The 20,374-nt window shown below is 45.1% G+C and overlaps 1 protein-coding gene across 1 annotated transcript; it reads right to left on the reverse strand.

The window, feature by feature from the left end:
* Positions 1 to 1,077: 1,077 nt before the first annotated feature.
* LOC123253433 (40S ribosomal protein S24-like) lies at positions 1,078 to 1,482 on the reverse strand. Its single transcript, XM_044682628.1, has one exon. The coding sequence runs from the start codon at positions 1,477 to 1,479 to the stop codon at positions 1,078 to 1,080; it is 402 nt and encodes a 133-aa protein (XP_044538563.1). The 5' UTR covers positions 1,480 to 1,482.
* Positions 1,483 to 20,374: the final 18,892 nt, after the last annotated feature.

Here is a 20,374-nt window from a genome sequence, read left to right on the forward strand (position 1 = left end):
AAGAGCTCTGGACTGGGCTTCCTTCCAGACCAGGACCCTGACTGGGTGACCAGGTCATTTAGCCTTTGCTTCAGTTTCCATATCTGTAAAATGAGGGGTTTCAGAGTAGGTGACTCCAGGGCCGGAGGATAAGAGCAAATGATATTTGTAATGGGCTGGACCCTTTTTAGAAATGTTTTTATTTGAAGGGAATATATATTTGAGGGCTATTTATTATCATTAGGCTATTGCAAGAGTCTAGGCTAATGCCGATGAGAGAACAGGGCTCTTGAGGGCACTAGAACTGAGCCAAAGCCATAGGTTCAGAAGGATGGCAGATGAAAGAGGACACCTTGGGTGGCTTCTAGTTGACCTGAAGTCTCCAGAGTAGGGGTTGGGCAGGAGGTTTGCATCCCTGTTAACTGAACTGGGAGGAGGCTGGGGCCTACCTCTGCTTCTTCCCTCCATCACTTGATTTGGAATTGAAAGGTTTCTACATGCCACCTCCACCTTTGTGTTGGGCCCACCCCCTGCCACGGATCCCCTTCTCAATATTCTTCCAACCCTCCTTAGTTGGGGAAAAGGGGATCTAGGTCTACTGGGAAGGTCTCTCAGAGCCTTGTATCTCCAAGCTAGCTGCCTCATAAGTGACCTGAGGCACCCAGATCTAGACCTAGGATTTGGCAATTGTCCTCAGGCAAAATAAAAATTGGGTTTTTAGGATGTCTTTTGAATGTTTTCATGACTATAATTCCTCCTAGTGTTTGCCCTTCCTTTTCACAGAGATCCTTCCCATCTAGTAAATAGTATGTATTTTAAGATTTTTTTTAACTCCTTACCTTCCGTCTTGGAGTCAATACTGTGTATTGGCTCCAAGGCAGAAGAGTGGTAAGGGTTAGGCAATGGGGGTGAAGTGACTTGCCCAGGGTCACACAGCTAGGAAGTGTCTGAGGGCAGACTGGAACCTAGGACCTCCCGTCTCTAGGCCTGAAAGATTATTATTATTTTTTTTTTGAAGTGTGTACAAGGTTTATTTATGCCCTGATGAAAAAATCCATATTATCTTCAGGGATAAACACCATCCATAGTGTGTGCCTTTTATTCCTTCTTTTTGCCAGCACCGGCGTTTGCCTTTGCAGTGCCCCTGACTTTCTTCATTCTGTTTTTTCGTTCCTTTCCCTGCTTTCTTGATGTCTTTTTCTTCTCATACAGGCCATGCCTTGCAAGTCTGTGCTTTGGTTCATTTTTCTTTGCATAGTCAAGGGAATCGTAAATCATGCCAAAGCCTGTTGTTTTGCCACCACCAAAATGGGTTCTGAATCCAAAGACTAAAATGACATCTGGAGTTGTTTTGTACATCTTGGCCAGTTTTTCTCCTCTAATTTCAGTCTTAGGTACTGTGGCCTTTCCAGGATGAAGAACATCTATGACCATCTGTTTACGTTGCAGAAGTCTGTTTGTCATGAACTTCCTGGTTCTGATGGTTACAGTGTCATTCATGGTGGCGGCTGGCTCCTCGAGCAGCAGGAGAGGGAAATTATTATTTTTTAAGGAGACCCCCCCCCCATACCCCAAGAAGAGGTTTCAAAATATGAAACCTCTGGCCCTCTGGCCTCTGACCTCTGCAAGACGTTTTCTCATATCTTGTCAGCAATGATTATTCTTTAGTAGTTTGGTTTAGAAGGTCTTTTTGTTGTTGTTCTGTTTATATGATTGTGATCATTGTGAATATTTTTTTCCTCAACAAGCATTTCCTAGGGGCTTAGAATGTGCCAGGCAGGCAGTGTGCTGGGTACTGGGAATACAAATAGACAGACTCTGGCAAAGGTTTTCTTCCAAAGGAGATCAGCACTATATCTGCAGGTTAGTCGCCCCGCAAATCAGAACCTGTAACTTGTCCTGGATCACATAGTCAGTCAGTCCATCGCTATGTGCCTATACTGTGCTGAGTTCGAGGTTTAACAAAAATGTTAAAAAAAAAGTTCTGACCCCAAGGAACTGACATTCTAATGGGAGAGACTGTCAGTAATCCAAGAGGCCCAGGTTCTCCTGGGTTGGTGAGCTAGAAAGCACTGGGAGTTTGAGCAGAGGCTTGAAGGAAACCAAGGAAATGAAGAGATTGTGGGAGAGCATAGAGAGCCCAGACGACTGTGTCAGACCTTGAGGATAGCCAATACAGTCAGTCTAGAAGAGATGGAGATTATGAAGGCGTAGGAACCTTGGAAAGGTGGCGAGACTCCAGGTTCTGAGGAGCTGTCAATGGCACCTGAGGCCTTTTTATTTATCCTGGAGGTAATAGGGAGCCTCTGGTAGGGCATAGATTAAAGTGAGGAGAGACTTGGGGCAAACAAAACTATTCTTTTGAGTCAGCTAAGTAGTACAAGGGATGGAGTGCTGGTAACTCTGAGCTTCGGTCTCAGCCACTTAGTGACCCTTGGCATTTCATCCGTTTCCTCGAGTTTCCATTTCCAGTAAGGCCATTGTGAGAAGAAAATGAAATGATATTGGCTAAGTGTTTTGCCAACCTTAAAGTGTTATATTAACATCCGTATGTATATAACATAGATTTATCAATGCTGATTATTTTTAGGAAGCTCTAGTGATACTCCGAGTTGACAAGTCGGGTAACAGAAGTGATGGGGGAAGGAGATGGTCAAGGGTCCTGCACAGAACAGTAATTTCAGCTGGGTGGCTCAGTGGATTGAAAGCCAGGCCTAGAGAGGGAGGTCCTGGGTTCCAATCTGGCCTCAGACACTTCCTAGCTGGGTGACCCTGGGCAAGTCACTTAACCCCCATTGCCTAGCCCTTACCACTCTTCTGCTTTGGAGCCAATACACAGTATTGACTCTAAGACAGAAGCTAAAAAAGAGTTGACTGCAGATGCTCTAATGAGGGTAAGTTGTCTGTGCAGGATTAGCTAGAGACAATAGAGTGAGGTTTGGGCAAGGTAGAGGGGAAGTAGGTAGACCTTGAAGTACCATCAGAAACACCCCATAGAACTTCCGAGCTGTGTCACTTGACCCCCATGGCTCACCCTTACCACTCTTCCACCAAGGAGCCAATACACAGAAGTTAAGGGTTTAAAAAAAAAAAAAGAAAAAGAAACACCCCACAGAGGGGGCAGCTGGGTAGCTCAGTGGATTGAGAGTCAGGCCTAGAGACTGGAGGTCCTGGGTTCAAATCTGGCCTCAGACACTTCCCAGCTGTGTGACCCTCGGCAAGTCACTTGACCCCCATTGCCTACCCTTACCACTCTTCTAACTAGGAGCCAATACACAGAAGTTAAGGGTTTAAAATTTTAAAAAAAGGGGCAGCTGGGTAGCTCACTGGATGGAGAGCCAGGCCTAGAGACAGGAGGTCCTAGGTTCAAATCCGGCCTCAGACACTTCCCAACTGTGTGACCCTGGGCAAGTCACTTGACCCCCATTGCCTACCCTTACCAATCTTCCACCTATAAGTCAATACACAGAAGTTGAGTTTTAAAAATAAATAAAATAAATTTAAAAAAAATTAAAAAAAAAATTAAAGAAACACCCCATAGAACCCCATTCCTCTCATCCTTTGAACAGAGTGTCAGTGCCTTCCTCCTGCCCCCTCTGTCTTCCTTCTAAATAGGGCCCTTTCCCAGACTAGGAAGGTATTTACTCATAATTTAAATGATTTCCAGAGACTGATTTTGGGGCAAGAATCTCAGTTTATTGACTATATCTATATCTATATATCTATATCTATATCTATGTCTATATCTATATCTATATCTATATCTATATCAATTTGCTGGTTACACCAGCAGGTCTAATGGTTGTCTCGAAATGACCCGGGAACAACCTAGAAGCTGGGTTCAACAGCTTTATAAAATAGTTTCAGGAGCTCATTATTTATTCCCTCCTTTGAACATCCCAAGACATCTTTAATTTAATAGCTAATTAAGAGATGGCCTGTCAAACCACCTGCCCCTTGTCATACTGATATCATGAGGAACATGTACACAGGAAAAGGACTCTCTGCCCCCTTAATTTGTTAGTTAACCAAATTCTTTTTAAAAGGGAGACACTCCTTGAGGACAAAGAAAATGCAAAAACCAGTACTATGGATGGAATGTCTGCCCCAGACCTGACACAGACATACATAGAAATTCTCTCTAATATACAGGAATTGATTTTTAGGGCAATTCTACTCTAGAACCTTTCCTGATCTGAGAATTGTATATGAAAAAGAAATTCTCCCATTACCAAGCCTAGGCTGCACTGGTGGATTTGACTTCTCTGGCACATCAACCCATTAGAGGCGATGTGAACTGAGAAAAACTGCTTTCTTTTCTCCTCAAAGTGGGCAATGAAGGCAGAGAGGGAAGCAGCCCTCAATGCCCAAGGGAAGGTGCCATAGGCACATTTCTTCTCTTTTTAGGAAAGGGAAAATATGGCTTCTATGTGCCAATCCCAGCACCTAGTTTTATATAGTAAATCACATAGTTAATGCTCAATATTTGCTTGTTAATTTGTTTACTTCCACCATCATTTCCAACATACACAAACCCCATCTGGAACTACCTCTGAGCTGATTCATTTTATTTTAAACCCTGACCTTCTGTCTTAGAATCAAAACTGTATATTGGTTCCAAGGCACAAGAGCAGTAAGGGCTACGCAATGAGGGTGAAGTGACTTGCCCAGGTTCACACCGCTAAGAAGTGTCACATTTGAACTCAGGACTTCCCATCTCTAGGCCTGGCTCTCAATCCCCTGAGCTCTCTAATCCCCAGGCTTAAAAAGTCTGGTTGGGAGCCTGGCAGGTGGGATCCTGATCTGCCACATGGCCCTAATTATAAAGGAACCTGTGGATGCTTATTTCTCATTTAATATTGCTGGAACCTAACTTTATGGGATTCATGATTGCTTGAACCCAGAATGTCCTTGTCACTGTCTTAGGTAGCTCTCCAGGAAAGCCAGAGAGGGCCACAAGGAATCGAGTATTCCTCCTGGTTATGTTTTCAGCCTCCCCACCCAAATCTTGTTCTGAGCATACTCCAGCATGCCTTTGGGGTTCCCTCCTGCTTTGGCTTTGTCCACATTTTACTTGGTGTTTATGATAGCCAATATCCATCTTGACCTGCCTTGCTTTCTAGAGACCCTCGGGACAGAACTGCTTAATTGGGTAGGTGTGGTCCCTGGGTGGGCTTCCTAGTCTAAAGCCTAGCTAATAGAAACCTTTAGGAATCTGGAAGAGAGGGAGCTGCACCTTCTTCCTCCCCTGCTAATAACTTGCTGAAACTATTGCAGATTTGGGGTTTTTTTGTCATCAATAACAAACCCCTTCCCTGGGATCCTCCGGATGGGCACCATGGTGCCTCCAGCACCTCGATAGCTACTCCAGCTGCAATAAAGCTGCACAGGTCACAGCTGATTAAAGAACAGTTTACTGATCCACTCAAAGCTCTTTAGGGTAAGAGGAGGCCCACCTAGGAGAGATGCTTATAAAGCAGTTTTTGCTAAGAGCAAATAGAGCTCTTAGATAGGAAGTTGTGTTTTTAGCCATAGAAAAAGGTTACTTAAATTGTTACAAAGGCCTTTAGCTTAGCCATTTACTAGGGCCTAAATGAGATGGTCTCTTCTTTATCAGTCGCTTGGTTAATTAGTATTTATTGAGCTAAGAGCTGGAGCCTTCTATGGTAGAATAAAGAGAAGTGAGTGAGTTCCTGCTTTTGTAACTGTAGTAAAGTGATGGGGGGAAGGGAGGTACTTGAGGAGACATTCAGCACATTCAATGTCACTTAGAAAAAGAAATACAGTATAATGACAGCCAGGACAGCACAAAATGGAGTTAGTTGTGCTGTTCCCCCAAATCCACTTTCTATAAGTGCAGGGAAATATATGAAGGCTGAATGACAGGGGCAAGTCTTTTATTCTCTGGCTGCTTCAGTTTCCATAACTATTAAATGGGAAATGAAAGAGCAGATACCTGCTGGGGCCTTTGCGATGATAAAATGGAATGTTTGTAAAGTACTAAGCACTTTATATAAATGGCCTTAATTATAGGAAATATGCAGTTGCTCTCTCTTCTGATTATTAGAAGGTTATTCCAATTGTCCAAAGCCGAGCTGATGAGAAGAGAAAAGGGTTGGCATAGGGAGAAGGTCCAGGGCCCCTCGGAGTACAAAAACTCTGCACTATTGATTGATTTGGGCCATAATGAGATTAAAAAGAGGAGAAGGGCTTCTTTTGTGGCTGGGGGTTGGTTGGGGTGCTGGGGAGGTAGGCAGTCCATATAACGCCAGATGTAGGGCCCCTTCTCTTGGATGGGGAGTCATTTATTCCTTCATGCGACCTTCATCTTCCCGCCCAAGTTCCCCTCCTCCACCTAGTACTCTCTTACTAATGAAAAGGTAATGCAGGACACCTGGCCTCTTGAGCCTCAAGGAAGACAAAGAAGAGTGAATGTGGCCAGGAAAAAAGGGAGATGGATAGTGAGGTAGGGGGGATGGAGTGTGTGTGTGTTTGTATACTCAGACCTGTGCCTGTGCTCGCCCTTGCCCGCCCACCCACAGTTCTCCAAGCATAGAGGCAAGGGACCAGAAGCATCATTTCCCTCCCTATACTCTTGCTCAGGGACAATGTGGCCCCAGCATTCCACTTCTAGCACCTTGTAGGTGCTCCGTATAGGCCTTCGGACTTAGCTTGCTGACTCCCACCATCATCATCATCATCACACACACACACACACACACACACACACACACACACACACACACACCCTTCTCTATGGTATTCAGATCTGCTACTGTACTTACCTTCACCCTCCCTCCCCATTGGGTCAGGCCTACAGTTGGGAGTTTCTGGGTTCAGATGTGACCTCAGACACTTCCTAGCTGTGTGATCCTGAGCAAGTCACCTGACCCCCATTGCCTGGCCTTTTCTGCTCTTCTGCCTTGAAACCAACCCTGAGTGTCCATTCTAAGAGACATTAGGATTTTTTTTTTTTTTTCAAGCTCTTTCCTGTCTGAAGAGGTGGGGAGGGCATCCATCAAATTTGGATTATGGAACCCAAAAGGCCTCTTCTAGTTCCTCCTTCTCTATGGCAGGAGGAGAATGAGTTCAATGAGGAACTCAAGTCAAGAGAGCACATTCCAATACCTCCTGACAACAGTCCTCCCTAAATGGGACCGGAGCTCTTCCTGGGACTTGGCAATTGTCCCCCAAAGCATTTATTATGATTTTACTTTTGCCGTGCCAGACGCTATGCTAAATAAATGCTTCAGAGGCCTTCTCTATGCTTATCGGTACCTAGTGTGCATGTTTCAGGCTTAGAGAGACTCGGACCAGTCCTGCATCACCCAAAAAGCACTAATTAAGATATTGTATATGACAGGCACTGTGCTAAGTTCTGGAGATTTTTTTTTTTCTAGAAAGGGGAAAAAAAAGTCCTTGACTTCAAGGAACTGGCATTTCAGTGGGAAGCTACGGTTCTCGGATGCAAAAGCTGAAAAAGCTTCCTGCAAAATGGAGGATTTGAGCTGAGTGTTGAAGGAAGCCAAGAAAATTAAGAGATGGAGGGCCCAGAACCTGCCAGACATAAGGAACACCCAATGTATCTGTCATAAGACTGTATGGAAGCTGGGGCAACAACATGGTTCAATGGATGGAGAACCCGGCCCGGAGATGGGAGATCCTGGGTTCAAATCTGGCCTCAGACACTTCTTAGCTATGTGATCCTGGGCATGTCACCTAACCCCCATTGCCAAGTCCTTGCCCTTCTGTCTTAAGAGGACTTACAGAAAGTAAGGGTTAAAAAAAGAGAGAGTGCATGGAGGACATGAAGCTGAATGAACTAGAAATGTAGTGGTCTGGGTTGTAAAGTGGTGTCATTGACAGAGGCCTTTTTTTTTTTTTTTTTTTTAAACCCTCACCTTCCATCTTAGAATCAATATTGTATATTGGTTTCAAGGCAGAAGAGTGGTAAGGGCTAGGCAATGGGGGTCAAGTGACTTGCCCAGGGTCACCCAGCCTGTGAAGTTTCTGAGGCCAGATTGATACCCAGGACCTCCCGTCTCTAGGCCTAGCTCTCAATCCACTGAGTCACCCACCCAGCTGCCCTGAAAGAGACCTTCCTATTTGATCTCCATAATGAGCCTCTGATAGAAAATGGGTTGAAGTGAAGAAAGACTTGAGGCAAGCAAACCAGTTATTTGAAGTGAGTGAGGTGGCACAGGGTATAGAGTGCTGGGCCTGGCCCTAGGAATCCCTGAGCTCCTTCCTGTTCAGGCTCAAACACTTAGCAAGCGCATGATCCTTGGCAAGTCATATTTAATATACAAATTTCCCTCGTGATGATTAACAATTCTGAGAGACTGGATTCCAATCAAAAAGTTGTTATCTTGAGTCCTTAAATACAGTTCTGGAAACTCATCATTCAGCCTTCCCCAAGAAATCTCGAATTGATGGATACCTAAGGAGGAGGTGGCCTAATCATTTCCAGTTCCTGCCTGATCATGGGATTCCAGTATCCTGCCTGAGGTAGGTGAAGAAATCAGGTTCTGCTTGCTTAGGACTGACTCTCCACATCCATCCCAATAGGGACTCAAGGACATTGATTGCCATGTGGCCCCTCAGATATGCTTTGCCCGAACTGGTGTTTGCTTATATTCTCAATCTTAATGATCCCGATTTTAGAAGATGCTCTGGCAAAGGGATTGCGAAAGCGTTCCTGGGATTGTTAGAACAGAAGAATGAGGAAAGAGGCTTGAAACATACATTACAGCGGCAGCTGGGTGGCTCAATGGCCAGGCGCAGAGACTTCCCAGCTGTGTGACCCTGGGCAAGTCACTTCACCCCCATTGTCTAGCCCTTAATACGCTTCTGCCTTGGGACCAATATATAGTATTGATTCTAAGACAGGGGGTAAGGGTTTAAAAAGAAAGTTACCAAGAACTATCAGAAACCAAATAATATAGTCAGAGCATTATTTAGAAAGAAAAATGATCCAGCCTTAGGAATAAATGTGTTTCCCCGTCTGATTTGTTGAATCAAATTTCATTTCAGTGAATCGCCCCATTCCATTTCTGTTAAATAAGGCCATATATTCCTGCAAGGCTATTGTGAGAATAAGATGAAGTCATTATTGCCAAAGTGCTTTGCCAACCTTAAAGTGCCACATAGATGTGTTAATGTGGAGGAAATTTATGAAAGTCCGTTATTATTTTTAGCAAGCTGTTGCAATAATCACGATCAGATTTGATGAGTGAAAAAATGGAGGTGATGCGGGGAACAAGATAGTTCAAGGGGCCTACGGGAACAATTATTCATAGATGAAGTAATATGGGTAAAGGAGTAAAATCAGTTTCCTTTATCTCTTCAGAATGTTTTAGAGACTATAGTACGCACTTTAGAGTGCCATAGGGAAGGGGCCATACATCTCCATTCCTCCCATCCATTGCCTTTCCCTTGCCCTTTCCTCTTCCCTCTAAACAGCCCTTCCCTGGAATGGTAGCCATCTTACTCAAGCAGAGGTTACTCTGCTGTTCCTGACCGCTGTGGTCCAGAGGGTGAAGGTGGGTAGAGGAAAAGGGCTCCTTCTTTTCCCTTTTAGGTGGACAGTGAAAGGCAAGTGGGGACTAGTTCTAGGAGTGCTGAAGGCAAGGGGCCACAGGTATCATTGCCACTTGCACCGTGCCTGGCACAAAGGAGATAATCAGTAATTGCTTGTTGAGTTAACTCGTTCACTTCCACCATCATGTGGAACACACAATCCAGATCTTCAACCCATCCTTAATTATTTCTGAGTCGATGCCTAAAAAGGCTGGTTGGGAGCTAGGAAGGTGCCAGGAGGACACTACTTTGCTGACCTACTGCTAAAAAGGACCCCCGGCTGCATGTCCCTTTCAGGCCATGGCGTTCTGAGGTCCATGAGATGGAGGTTATGCTTTTCAAGGATCCCTCCAAATTCAAGGATAGAGGGAATTGAGATCTAATAATGTAACTTGGGCAAGAGAGGACATGTCAGTACCTCCAGGATGTGTGGCCCACCCTCAAGGGATTGGAACCACCAGCTTCATCCTCTGAATTGGCAACTGTCAACTCACCAAGCTTTTCGTAAGCATTGACTAGGTGCCAGGAACTGTCCTAAAATCTGGAGAGCTAAGGAAATGTCTGTCTAAGTGAGGTTGGAGCGAGGGCCTTCCCCCTAAGCAGACCAGCCTCTGGGCTGCAAGTTTAGAGTTTTCCTGCCACTCAGAGAGTTAGTATTTGTTCTAAAACCGCATGCAGTCAGTGATTCCATCAAAAAACATTGGTTGTGTTTACTGGGTGCCGGGCACTGCGCTAAACTCTGAAGATAAAGAATTGAGGCAAGGGCAGGTAGGGAGCACAGTGAATAGAGCTCTAGGCCTGGTGTCTGGAAGATCCAGATTCCAATATGGCCTCTGATACTTGTTAGCTGTGTGACCCTGGGCAAGTCACTTGACCCTAATTCCCTAGCCCCAGCTGCTCTTCTGTCTTGGAACTGATACTAAGACCAAAGGTGAGGATTTAAAAAACAAAAGAATTACTGCAAAAGATAGTCCCTGACTTCAAGAAACTGACCTTTGAATGGAGGAGATTCTCAGTAATCTAGGCTGTCCGGGAACTGCAGGGCTTGGCAGGAGGGAAGATGCGATGCCAGGGAAAATAAGAACTAGGGGTTCTTAGGGTTATTCTATGGGCATTATGGAGACCAAGCCAGGCAGAGAGGACAGTCAGTGTGGGTCAGTCCTGGAGGTCATGGAGGACATCGTGGCAAATGTAGATACCAAAGCTGGAGGGAAATTGGGACACCTTTATCATGTGGCTCAACAGACAGCAGCTCCCAGAATATTTGTGCACATGGGCAGTCGGCATGACACTCCGATTCTGTGGTGGGCGTGATAGGCTTCTATAGGCCCAGGGTTAAAGAAGAAGAGAGGTGGCTCCAGACTGTCTGATGGTTATCAGGAAGGCACACAATTAAAGCATTCCATGGTTGGGGGAGAAGTTGCAACATCTGTTAGTAAGAGCTTTGGCCATTGCAACACTCTTGGGGCCATCAAAGGGTAGATAAGGAACATAGAACAAGGAAGATGTGAGGGAGAGGCCTTCCAATGGAATCCCTTTGGTTACTTTGCCTCCTACAAGGGTAAGGGAAAGAAAGAAACATTTACTAAGCATGTACTGTGTGCTAGGCACTGTGCTCAGCACTTCATACATAGGTCATTTGATCCTTGGAGCAACCCTGGGATGGAGGTACTATTATTATCTCCATTTTGCATTTGAGGAAAGTGAGGCAAACAGACACTAAGTGACTTACCCAAAGTCACACACTTAATACATATCTGAACTTGTATTTAAACTTGGGTCTTCCTGTCCCCGGGACCAATACCCTATCTGCAAGCTGGAGGTAGCATCTAACTAAGGAAGAGCTTTCAGTGGCCAAAAGGGGCCTTTTTATTTAATCGTACAGTTGATGGAAAGAGCTAGTGAAAGAGAGTAGTTTGAATGGAGGAGACAGTTGAGGCTCACTGTCCAGTTATTTTGAGTCAGGGCTAGAGGGCTAGATCTAGGACCAGAAGCTGACTGACTGAGTGGCCAAGTCATTGAACCTCTTCCTTAGTTTCCATGTCTGTCAAGTGAAGATAACAAGGGGATAGAACACTGGGGGCTTTGTGAGCATGAAACGAAATAAGATTCCAAGGTGCTAAGACTTTTTGAAAATAGAAAATAAGAATGTAAATGTTATTTAATTGTATTAGTATTAAAAAGTTATTGCAATGACTTCTAACCAAAGTTGAAAAGAGAATAAGTGGGAGGGAGTTGCAGAGGTGATCCTGGACCATTGAGGGCACAGTGACTCAGCAAACAAGTGGGCCATAATGATGGTCAAGAAAGGAAATGGTCTCCTTTTGCTTCTCTTGCTTGCCTCTAAGACCATTGACCAGGGGTCGATCTGGAGGTTTGCAGTACACCTAGTGGTGCAGGGATGGGGCCATGCTTCTATAGCCCTCTTCCTTTTATCTCTGGAATTGAAATTCAGTGATCCCTGTTGTGGCCAACAAGGTCCCTCCCCTGCCAGGGACACTCCAAACGAGGTGCCCTATAATTCCTTCCTTCCTAGCTGGGGGATAAGGAGACACAGGTCTCTTGGGAAGACTGGTCATTCCGGTCTCTCCAGCACCAAGACTAGGATTTGGCAAGAGTCGGTAATGAGCATTTTTTCGAAAATAAGTCTTTTTGGTTTTTATGTCCCCATAACTTCCTCCCTGTATCTGGCCCTCCTCCTTCCATCAGAGCCATCCCATTTAACAAATGTTTGTTTTTTCAACTTTGAAAAGAAAAGAAAAAAATCAGTAAAACTGACCAATACATTGAAAAAGTCTGAAAATATTTGAAAAGCACGACACGTGTGGATTTCTTCCTTCCGCGGAGGGGTGAGGTTCTAGGTTCCAGTGTCTTCTTGTATCTCCTCTCTCCAGCCATGCTCATTCTTTATAATTTTATGATGTTTACTTTTTCACTGATTGCTTTTCTGTTGACGTGATTGTAATTATTGTGTATATTGTTTTCCAAGCAAGCATTTCTTTTTTTACATGAAATTACAATTTTCTTTTTTAATTTTAATTTTGAATATTTTCCCCTAGTTCCATATTTCATGTTCTTTCCCTCTCCCCAAGCCCCCCCAACCCCCCTTAGCCGACCCATAATTCCACTGGGTTTTACACGTATCATTGATCAAGACCTAATTCCATATTATTGATAGTTGGACTAGAGTTATCGTTTAGTGTCTACATCCCTGTTAATATCCCCATCAGCCCATGTGTTCAAGCAGTTGTTTTTCTTCTGTATCTCCTCCCACAGTTCTTCCTCTGAATGTGGCTGGTTTTCTTTCTCATAAGTCCCTCAGCCTTGCTCTGGATCCTTGCATTGCCAAGCAAACATTTCTTAATGGTTTGCTATGTGCTGGGCACTGTACTAAGTCCTGGGGATGCTTAAAAAATGTTAAGGTGATGAAGGCCTTCTCAGATGCTTATTAGGCCCTTGTCTGCCACTTATAGACATCCCCAGTCAGTCCATCAAAAAGCATTTATTAAGGTGGTAACTGGGGAGCTCATTGGATTGAAAGCCAGGCCTAGAGGTCCTGGGTTCAAATCTGACCTCAGACACTTCCTAGCTGCATGACCCTGGGCAAGTCACTGAACCCCCATTGCCCAGGCCTTACTGTTTTTCTGCCTCAAAACCAATACATGATATTGAATCGCCTAAGACAGAGGTAAGAGTTTTTTAAAAAACAACAAAACTTTGTGTGTTCCAGACATTATGTTAAATTCTGGAGGGTTTCTTAAAAATTAAAAAAAAAAGATTAAAAAAAAAACAGTTTCTGCCCTTAAAAGGAACTAACATTCCAATGGAAGGGATCATCCTTGGTCTGGGAAGCCAAGGCCTCTTCCCGATGGAGCAGCTGAAAAGACTTCTCAAGGAAGCCAGGGAAATGAACAGATGGAGGGCCCAGAAGGCACCATGCAAAGAGGATGGCTAGTGCTGCTGAGTGCATGGAGACCAGGAAGGTGTTGAAGGTTAAAAAGGTAGTAAGGGAGCAGCAAAGGGAGCCCAGTGGATAGAGTGCCAGGCCTGGAGATAGGAGGTCCTGCATACAAATGTGGCCTCAGACACTTCTGAGCTGGGTGACCCTGGGCTTAATCCCAGTTGCCTAGCCCTTACCACTCTTCTGACTTAAAATGTATTTTTTTTTTTTTATCCTGGGACTCCATTCTAGGAGCATAGGGCCACAACCAGTAGGCAATGAGTCACACAGTCGCTCAGGGTCACCCAGCTGGGAAGTGTCTGAGCCCGGGTTTTGAACCTAGGACCTTTCGTCTCTAGGCCTGGCTCTCAATCCACTGAGCTAGCCCAGCTGCCCCTACTTTAGGTTGCAGTTTCTTTAGCAGATGTAGTTTTTACAGGGTGGGGTTGCTAGCCCCACGCCCAACCCTCCTCCTTTTTCATCCGGGCTAGGGACCGTCCTTGGCCCAGGAGTGGTAAGGGTGGGCAATAGGGGTCAAGTGACTTGCCCAAGGTCACACAGCTGGAAGTGTCCGAGGCCGGACTTGACCAATAGGGGTCAAGTGACTTGCCCAAGGTCACACAGCTGGAAGTGTCCGAGGCCGGACTTGAACCTAGGACCTCCCGTCTCTAGGCCTGGCTCTCAATCCACTGAGCCACCCAGCTGCCCCCTTAAAATGTATACTTAGTCTTAATTCTAAAACAAGCTAAGAGTTTTAGTGGGGGGAAAAGGTGGCAAGAGTCCAGGTTCTATAGAGTTTTCAGTGGCAAACAAAGACAAACAAGGTTTGTTCCTGAAGGTGATTGGGATGTTCCAGGGGAGGATGGGTTGAAGTAAGGCAGGCCAAGAGTTAACAAGGGTCCATGAAAGGACAGAGTGTTGGGCCATTGAGCTCCATTCGGGGCTCAGGTACTTTACTAACCAAGTTTTATCCTGGGCAAGTTTTGTCTTCTGTCCGCTTTAGTTTCCGTGACTATAAAATGGGAAGTTATACCTGTGGAAGCCTTTGTGAGGATGGTATGTCAGAAGACTGCGATGTGGTAAGAAATGCTCTTAATGACCCCAAGCTACAAATGCTCTTTATTATTAATGTTAGGAGCCTATTCTGATAGTCTAAAGCAGAGTTGAAGAAGAGAGGAGAAAAGAATGGAGGCGGCAGTACAGGATGAGAAGACCCAGGATCCCTCAGAGGACAGTTGGACCATGATGAGATTAAAAAGGGGAGAGGGGCTTCTTTTGTCTCCTCAGGTTGTCCTGGGGACTTGGGTGGGGTGGGGTGGGGTGGTGGAGAGGTGGGCAGACCCCAGAGAGCTTGAGGTAAGGGACTGATTGATCCTTTTCCTTGGATGGAGAATCATTGACTCTCAATCAACCTCCATCTTCTCACCCAAGTGCCCTGTCTCCACACACATGGGACACCTCAGTGAAGCAAAGGTGAGTGTGGGGCACCTGGCCTCTGAGCCCCAACAAGGAAGACACAGAAGGTTGACTGTGGCTGGGAGAAAAGGGTTGTGAGTGAAGGGCAGGGCGGGGGGGGGGGGGGCGGGTAGATATCCAAGTGCCAGAAGCAAGGGACCAGAGACTGGATTTCCCACCCTTGCCTGCTAGGGACAATCCCAGCACTTGGTAAAGTGCTTGACACCTGGGGGCTGCTCAGGACTGGCTCCTTCCTAACCGATGCCCTTCATCATGTCCAGAGCACACCTACACCCACATCCTCTCAAAGAATCCCAAACTACAAATGTTCTGACCGCCACGCCACCCGTCCAGGTTCCTGCCAAGGAAGTCCCTAATCCTCAGGACAGGTACTACTTTTTAAAAAGGCCCTTCCCATTTGGAGGGAGGGGCATCCATGCACTTTGGACTGTGGTACCTGAAGGGCCTCTTCAAATTCCTCTTTCCCTGTCCAATATGGGAATTAAGTTGGTGTAGAGACCAGGCAGGAAGATGAGCCTAACTGATTCTAGACCCAGTCCTCTATCTACTGGGCTGCCCCCTCCTTACCTTTAGCCCTCTCTGAAGGGAAGCATCTATGTGGTACAATGGACAGAGTGCAGGACCTGGAGTCAGGTAGGCCTGAGTTCAAATCTGTCTTCAGGTACTTGTTAGCTATGTGGCTTTGGACAAGTCACTTAATGGTGTTCATTTGACCCCCATTGCCTAGCCCTTACTGCTCTTCTGCCTTAGAATCAGTATGTAGTATTGATTTCAAGAAGGAAGGTAAGAGTTAGGAAAAAAAAAAAAAAAAAAGACAAGCAGGGAAACTAATAAATAGAGGAGGCATGAGGGGCAGGACGTGCACGGATGCCCAAAAAAGGTAGCCAGGGCCCCGGTTCTGAAGAGAAGAGAGTTCCATGGCAAATAGGCCTTTTTTTTTTTTAATCTTGGAGATAATAGGGAGTTTCTGTTGAAGGATAGATTAAAGTGGGGGAGACACTTGAGCAGACAAACCAGTTATTTTATTTATTTTTTAAGTCCTTATTAACTTCCCTCTTAGAATGAATAGTGTCTTGGTTCTAAGGCAGAAGAGTTGCTAGGGGCTAGGCAATGGGCGTGAAGTAACTTGCCCAGGGTCACACAGCTAGAAAGTGTCTGAGACCAAATTTGAACCCAGAACCTCCCATCTCTGAGCCTGACTCTCAATCCACTGAGCCACCCAACTGCCCCCTCAAACCAGTTATTTTCTGGCAAAGGACAAAGGACAGAATACTGAGCCTGAAACAAGGAAACCCTAAACTCTAATGGGAACTGAGACGCTTAGTAAGAGATCCTTGATAAGTCATTTAATGGCTGTCTGCCTCAGTTTCCATTTCAGTAAAATGAGGATAAAAAGGTATATACCTGCATAGCTTTTGTTAGAATTAAATGGAATAATATTGGCAAAGTGCTATGTATGGAATTACTTTGTGTATGTAACCTAAATATATGAATGTCAGTATTAGAAAGCTACTGCAGTAGTAAGTCCCAAGCCAAAGTAGTTGGGACGATGGATGGTGTGTGGAGGTGGTGCTATGTAACACATTCAAGCCTCTGCAGGGCACCAATACTCTGCGAGATATGAGACACGATGTGAATACAGGAAGGGGATGGCCTTCCTTTACCTCTTCAGTTTGGTCTGGAGGCAGTAGAATGAGAACTGGGCAAGGTGGTAGGGAGGTGGGCAGACAACATTAGTACCAAAGGAGGGGGCAGACAGGCCTGATTCCTTCCATTCTTTGGATGGGGAATCAGTGACTTCTTGCCAGCTCTATCTTCTGGCCAAACAAGGCCCTTCCTCAGCCAGGGAACCTCTTCACCCAGACAAAGCTGGCCATGGTATGTCTGGCCTCTGAGACACAACACATTGGAGTGAACGTGAGTAGAGAAAAAGGGTTCTTTTCTCAGTGGGAATGGTGATGGGTATGGGGGCATGGACATAAATAAGTGCCAGAGGTACCAATTCCCTCCTTTCCAGGATAAGGAGAAAATGGCCCCTGTAAGCTGCTTCCATAGCACAGAATAGGCCAGTGATGGTGAACCTTTTAGAGATGGAGTGCCAGAGAGGGGGAGGGGAGTGGCCGCTGCTCTCTGCTCTCCTCCACCTCTGTATCTTGTGAGCCACACACCTTACCCCCTGTGTACTCCTATTGGCTGCTGGACAGAGGGGTGGGGGATATGAAAAAATGTCATCAGGCGAGGTGGAAAGAGGAAGGGAGCAGCTCTGCCTTTCTAGTAATGAACTCTGGGGGTGGAAGTGGCAGGTGGGGGAGGGAGGGTAGCCAAGTGCTCACAAAGAGTCCTCTGCATGCCATCTTTGGCTTCCATGTCATAGGTTTGCCTTCACTGAAATAGGCAATAAATGCTTGTTGACTGCACCATTCCCAACACACACACACAAACACACACACACATACGCGCGTGTGCGCGCTATCCATCTAATCTAAAACTAACTTGGAGTTGACCCCTATGAAACCTGGTTGGGAGCCAGGTAGGTTCTAGGGAGACCCTTGCGTACTCTGTGGGATCTTCTAGAAAGGAGTTCCTTCACATGATTCCTGTTCTGGCTGGAGGGTACTCTCAGAACTCCCTATCCCCAGGAGGGAGAACATACCCCAACTTCTTGTCCTTTGGCCCTTACAAAAGGGACCAAGATCACCAGCTCTGTCCCTAAGAATCTGGCAGCCATCTATTGAAAAGTATTTGTTCTGGCCTTACTTTTTACTTGCCAGGTACTATGCTCAAGTCCTGTGGATGCAAAGAAACATCTGTAGGAGGTGCAGGTGAGGGTCTTCTCTCAATACACATCTGTTTGCACATCATATGCTTATTGAGTTGGGATAAAAATTTTAGTCCAAAAACATTCTTTGACCACAAAGAACTTGGAGTCTTATGGCGGAGACAACTAATAATCTGGGAGGTTCTGGGGATTTGGGAGAGGAGGAGCACCCCCAAAGAAAGGCCTCCTGCTGATTGTAGGGTTTGACTTTTACCTTCCATCTTAAAATCAATACTATGTAATGGTTCTAAGGCAGAAGAGCAGTAAGGGCTCAGCTATGGGGATCAAGTGACTTGCCCAGGGTCACACAGCTGGCTAGTGTCTTGAGGTCAAATTTGATTTTAAGACCTGTCCCCAGGTTTGGCTCTATCCACTGAGCCTTATTTGAGCTAAGTGTTAATGGCATGCAGGGAAACCAAGAAATAGAGTAGGGGAAAGAGGGCCCAACATGCCAGGCATTGAGTACAGCCAGTGCAGCTCAATCTTTCAGTGCTAGAAAGTTGTATGAGGGCTAAAAAAAGGTCCAAGTTAATGATGCATTTTTTTTTTAATTTAAAATTTTTTTATTTTTTATGATGCATTTTTAATGGAAAATAAAGGCTGTTATATTCACTCTTGGTGATAATAGGAAACCTGTTGGAGGATTGGTTGATGAGGAGAAACTTCAAGCAAGGAGACCAGTTATAAGTTTGAGACCAGATAAGAGTGCTGGGTCTGGAACCAAGAAAACCTGAACTGAGTTCTAAGCTTAGGCACTTCCTGACTGAGTGAGCCTCTGTTTGCCTCAGTTTCCATATGTGTAAAATGGGAATTAGGAGAGCATATAGAAAGTTTTTATTTTCAGAAAATATATGAGTGCTACTTGTCATTATTAGTAGTAGTCTTAAGGGCGAAGTAGAAGACCAGGGCACAACAGGAAGGTGGAGATGTGCAGACATGAGAATGCCAGTCCAAGGGATGGAGAAAAAGCAGGTTGGGGGTGGTGCCCAGACCCCTCCCTGTGCCTCCTAGGGACCTACCAAACCTCAGGAACCACCCCCATTCTATGTTCTCAGATGCTAACCTGAAGAGACAAAAGGAACACATTCTCTTCCTTTGCCTTTATTATGGACTTCCTGTTTACTATGTCCCCTTAAGGCCCAAGAGTTCTCAGTGAACAGCATTGAAATTCTCTGGTTTCTTCTTGCTGCTTCCAGGGCTCTTTCCTTGCCTGGGACATGGCTCCCCCAAGCAGAGGCTCTAAGAGGATGGGTCACCCTGTCCTGACAGCAAGTGCTGGCCTTTGGGAATTATCAGTTAACAAGTTTGTTGTTGTTGTTTTTTGTTATTGTTTTTTAAATAAGTTCTTTTGACCATATTTCTCATTATCAAAAAGCATTTTCAAAACCAAAAATGAAAAAAAAGGAAAAAACAACTGATTGATACATTGAAAAACTTTAAAAGACAAAGTACAATATGTGAGGATATCCTTTTGAAAATTATGCTGCCTCAGTGACCCATTGTCCAGACCTGCTTGTCAGTGCTGGGGGAGGGCGTCCTTACCCGTTATTGTCGCTCAGCCAAAGGATAGAATGCTAGACCTGTGACCAGGAAAATTTGAGCTTCTTATCAGATTCAGACATTTACTACGACACCTTAGGTAAGTCATTTAACCTTTGCTTCAGTTTCCCTAGTTTTAGAATTGGGATTATAAGAGCAGGGACCTCCAGGAACCTTTGTGAGGAAAAAATGAAGGAATATTTCTAAAGTTCTGAGTGCTTTATATCAATGTATGTATTGCTATAACCCAAATGTGTAAATTCTATTTGTCACTATTCTTAGCAATATTCTAATAATCTGATTATTATTAACAATAATCTAAGCCAGAGTTGATCAGAAGAGAAACTGGATATGGGGAAAGGCTACTCCAGGGCCTGTAAAGGCAAAGAGACTCAGTGAAAGGGATATGAGTTATAAAGATAATCTGTGAAGGCTTCTTTTGTCTCCTCTGGATGTATCCAAGACCACTGGGTGTACATACCACTTAGTGTTACTGGAAGAAGATGGTCCCCTATTTCTCTCTGTCTCTTGAGCTGTGATTTAGTGGTTTCTGCAGGCCCCTTCTCTCTCTCTTTCTTTTTTTTTTTTTTTTTTAAGATTTTTTTTTTTTAAATCCTTAACTTCTGTGTATTGGCTCCTAGGTGGAAGAGTGGTAAGGGTGGGCAATGGGGGTCAAGTGACTTGCCCAGGGTCACCCAGCTGGGAAGTGTGTGAGGCTGGATTTGAACCTACGACCTCCCATCTCTAGGCCTGACTCTCAATCCACTGAGCTACCCAGCTGCCCCCCCTTTTCTCTTTCTGTTGTGCCTTTCCCCTGCTAAGAACACCCTTCCCTACTAGCTGTGCAGAAGGGGCTCTAGGTGTGTTAGGAGAATTGGTTAGAAAGCATCTACTATCCATCCACCAGATAGTCCTCTCTCTCTTTAAAACAAACAAATCAAAAAAAAAAAAAAAACCCTACCTTCCATCTTAGAATCAATGCTGTGTATTAGTTCCAAGGCAGAAGAGCAGAAGGGGCTAGGCAATGGGGGTCAAGTGACTTG

The sequence above is a fragment of the Gracilinanus agilis genome, chromosome X (assembly GCF_016433145.1).
Source record: "Gracilinanus agilis isolate LMUSP501 chromosome X, AgileGrace, whole genome shotgun sequence".
Lineage (NCBI taxonomy): Eukaryota > Metazoa > Chordata > Mammalia > Didelphimorphia > Didelphidae > Gracilinanus > Gracilinanus agilis.

What these genes read in the sequence shown, in the direction of transcription:
- LOC123253433 (XM_044682628.1), bottom strand. Translation starts at nt 1,479, where the DNA reads ATGAATGACACTGTAACCATCAGAACCAGGAAGTTCATGACAAACAGA.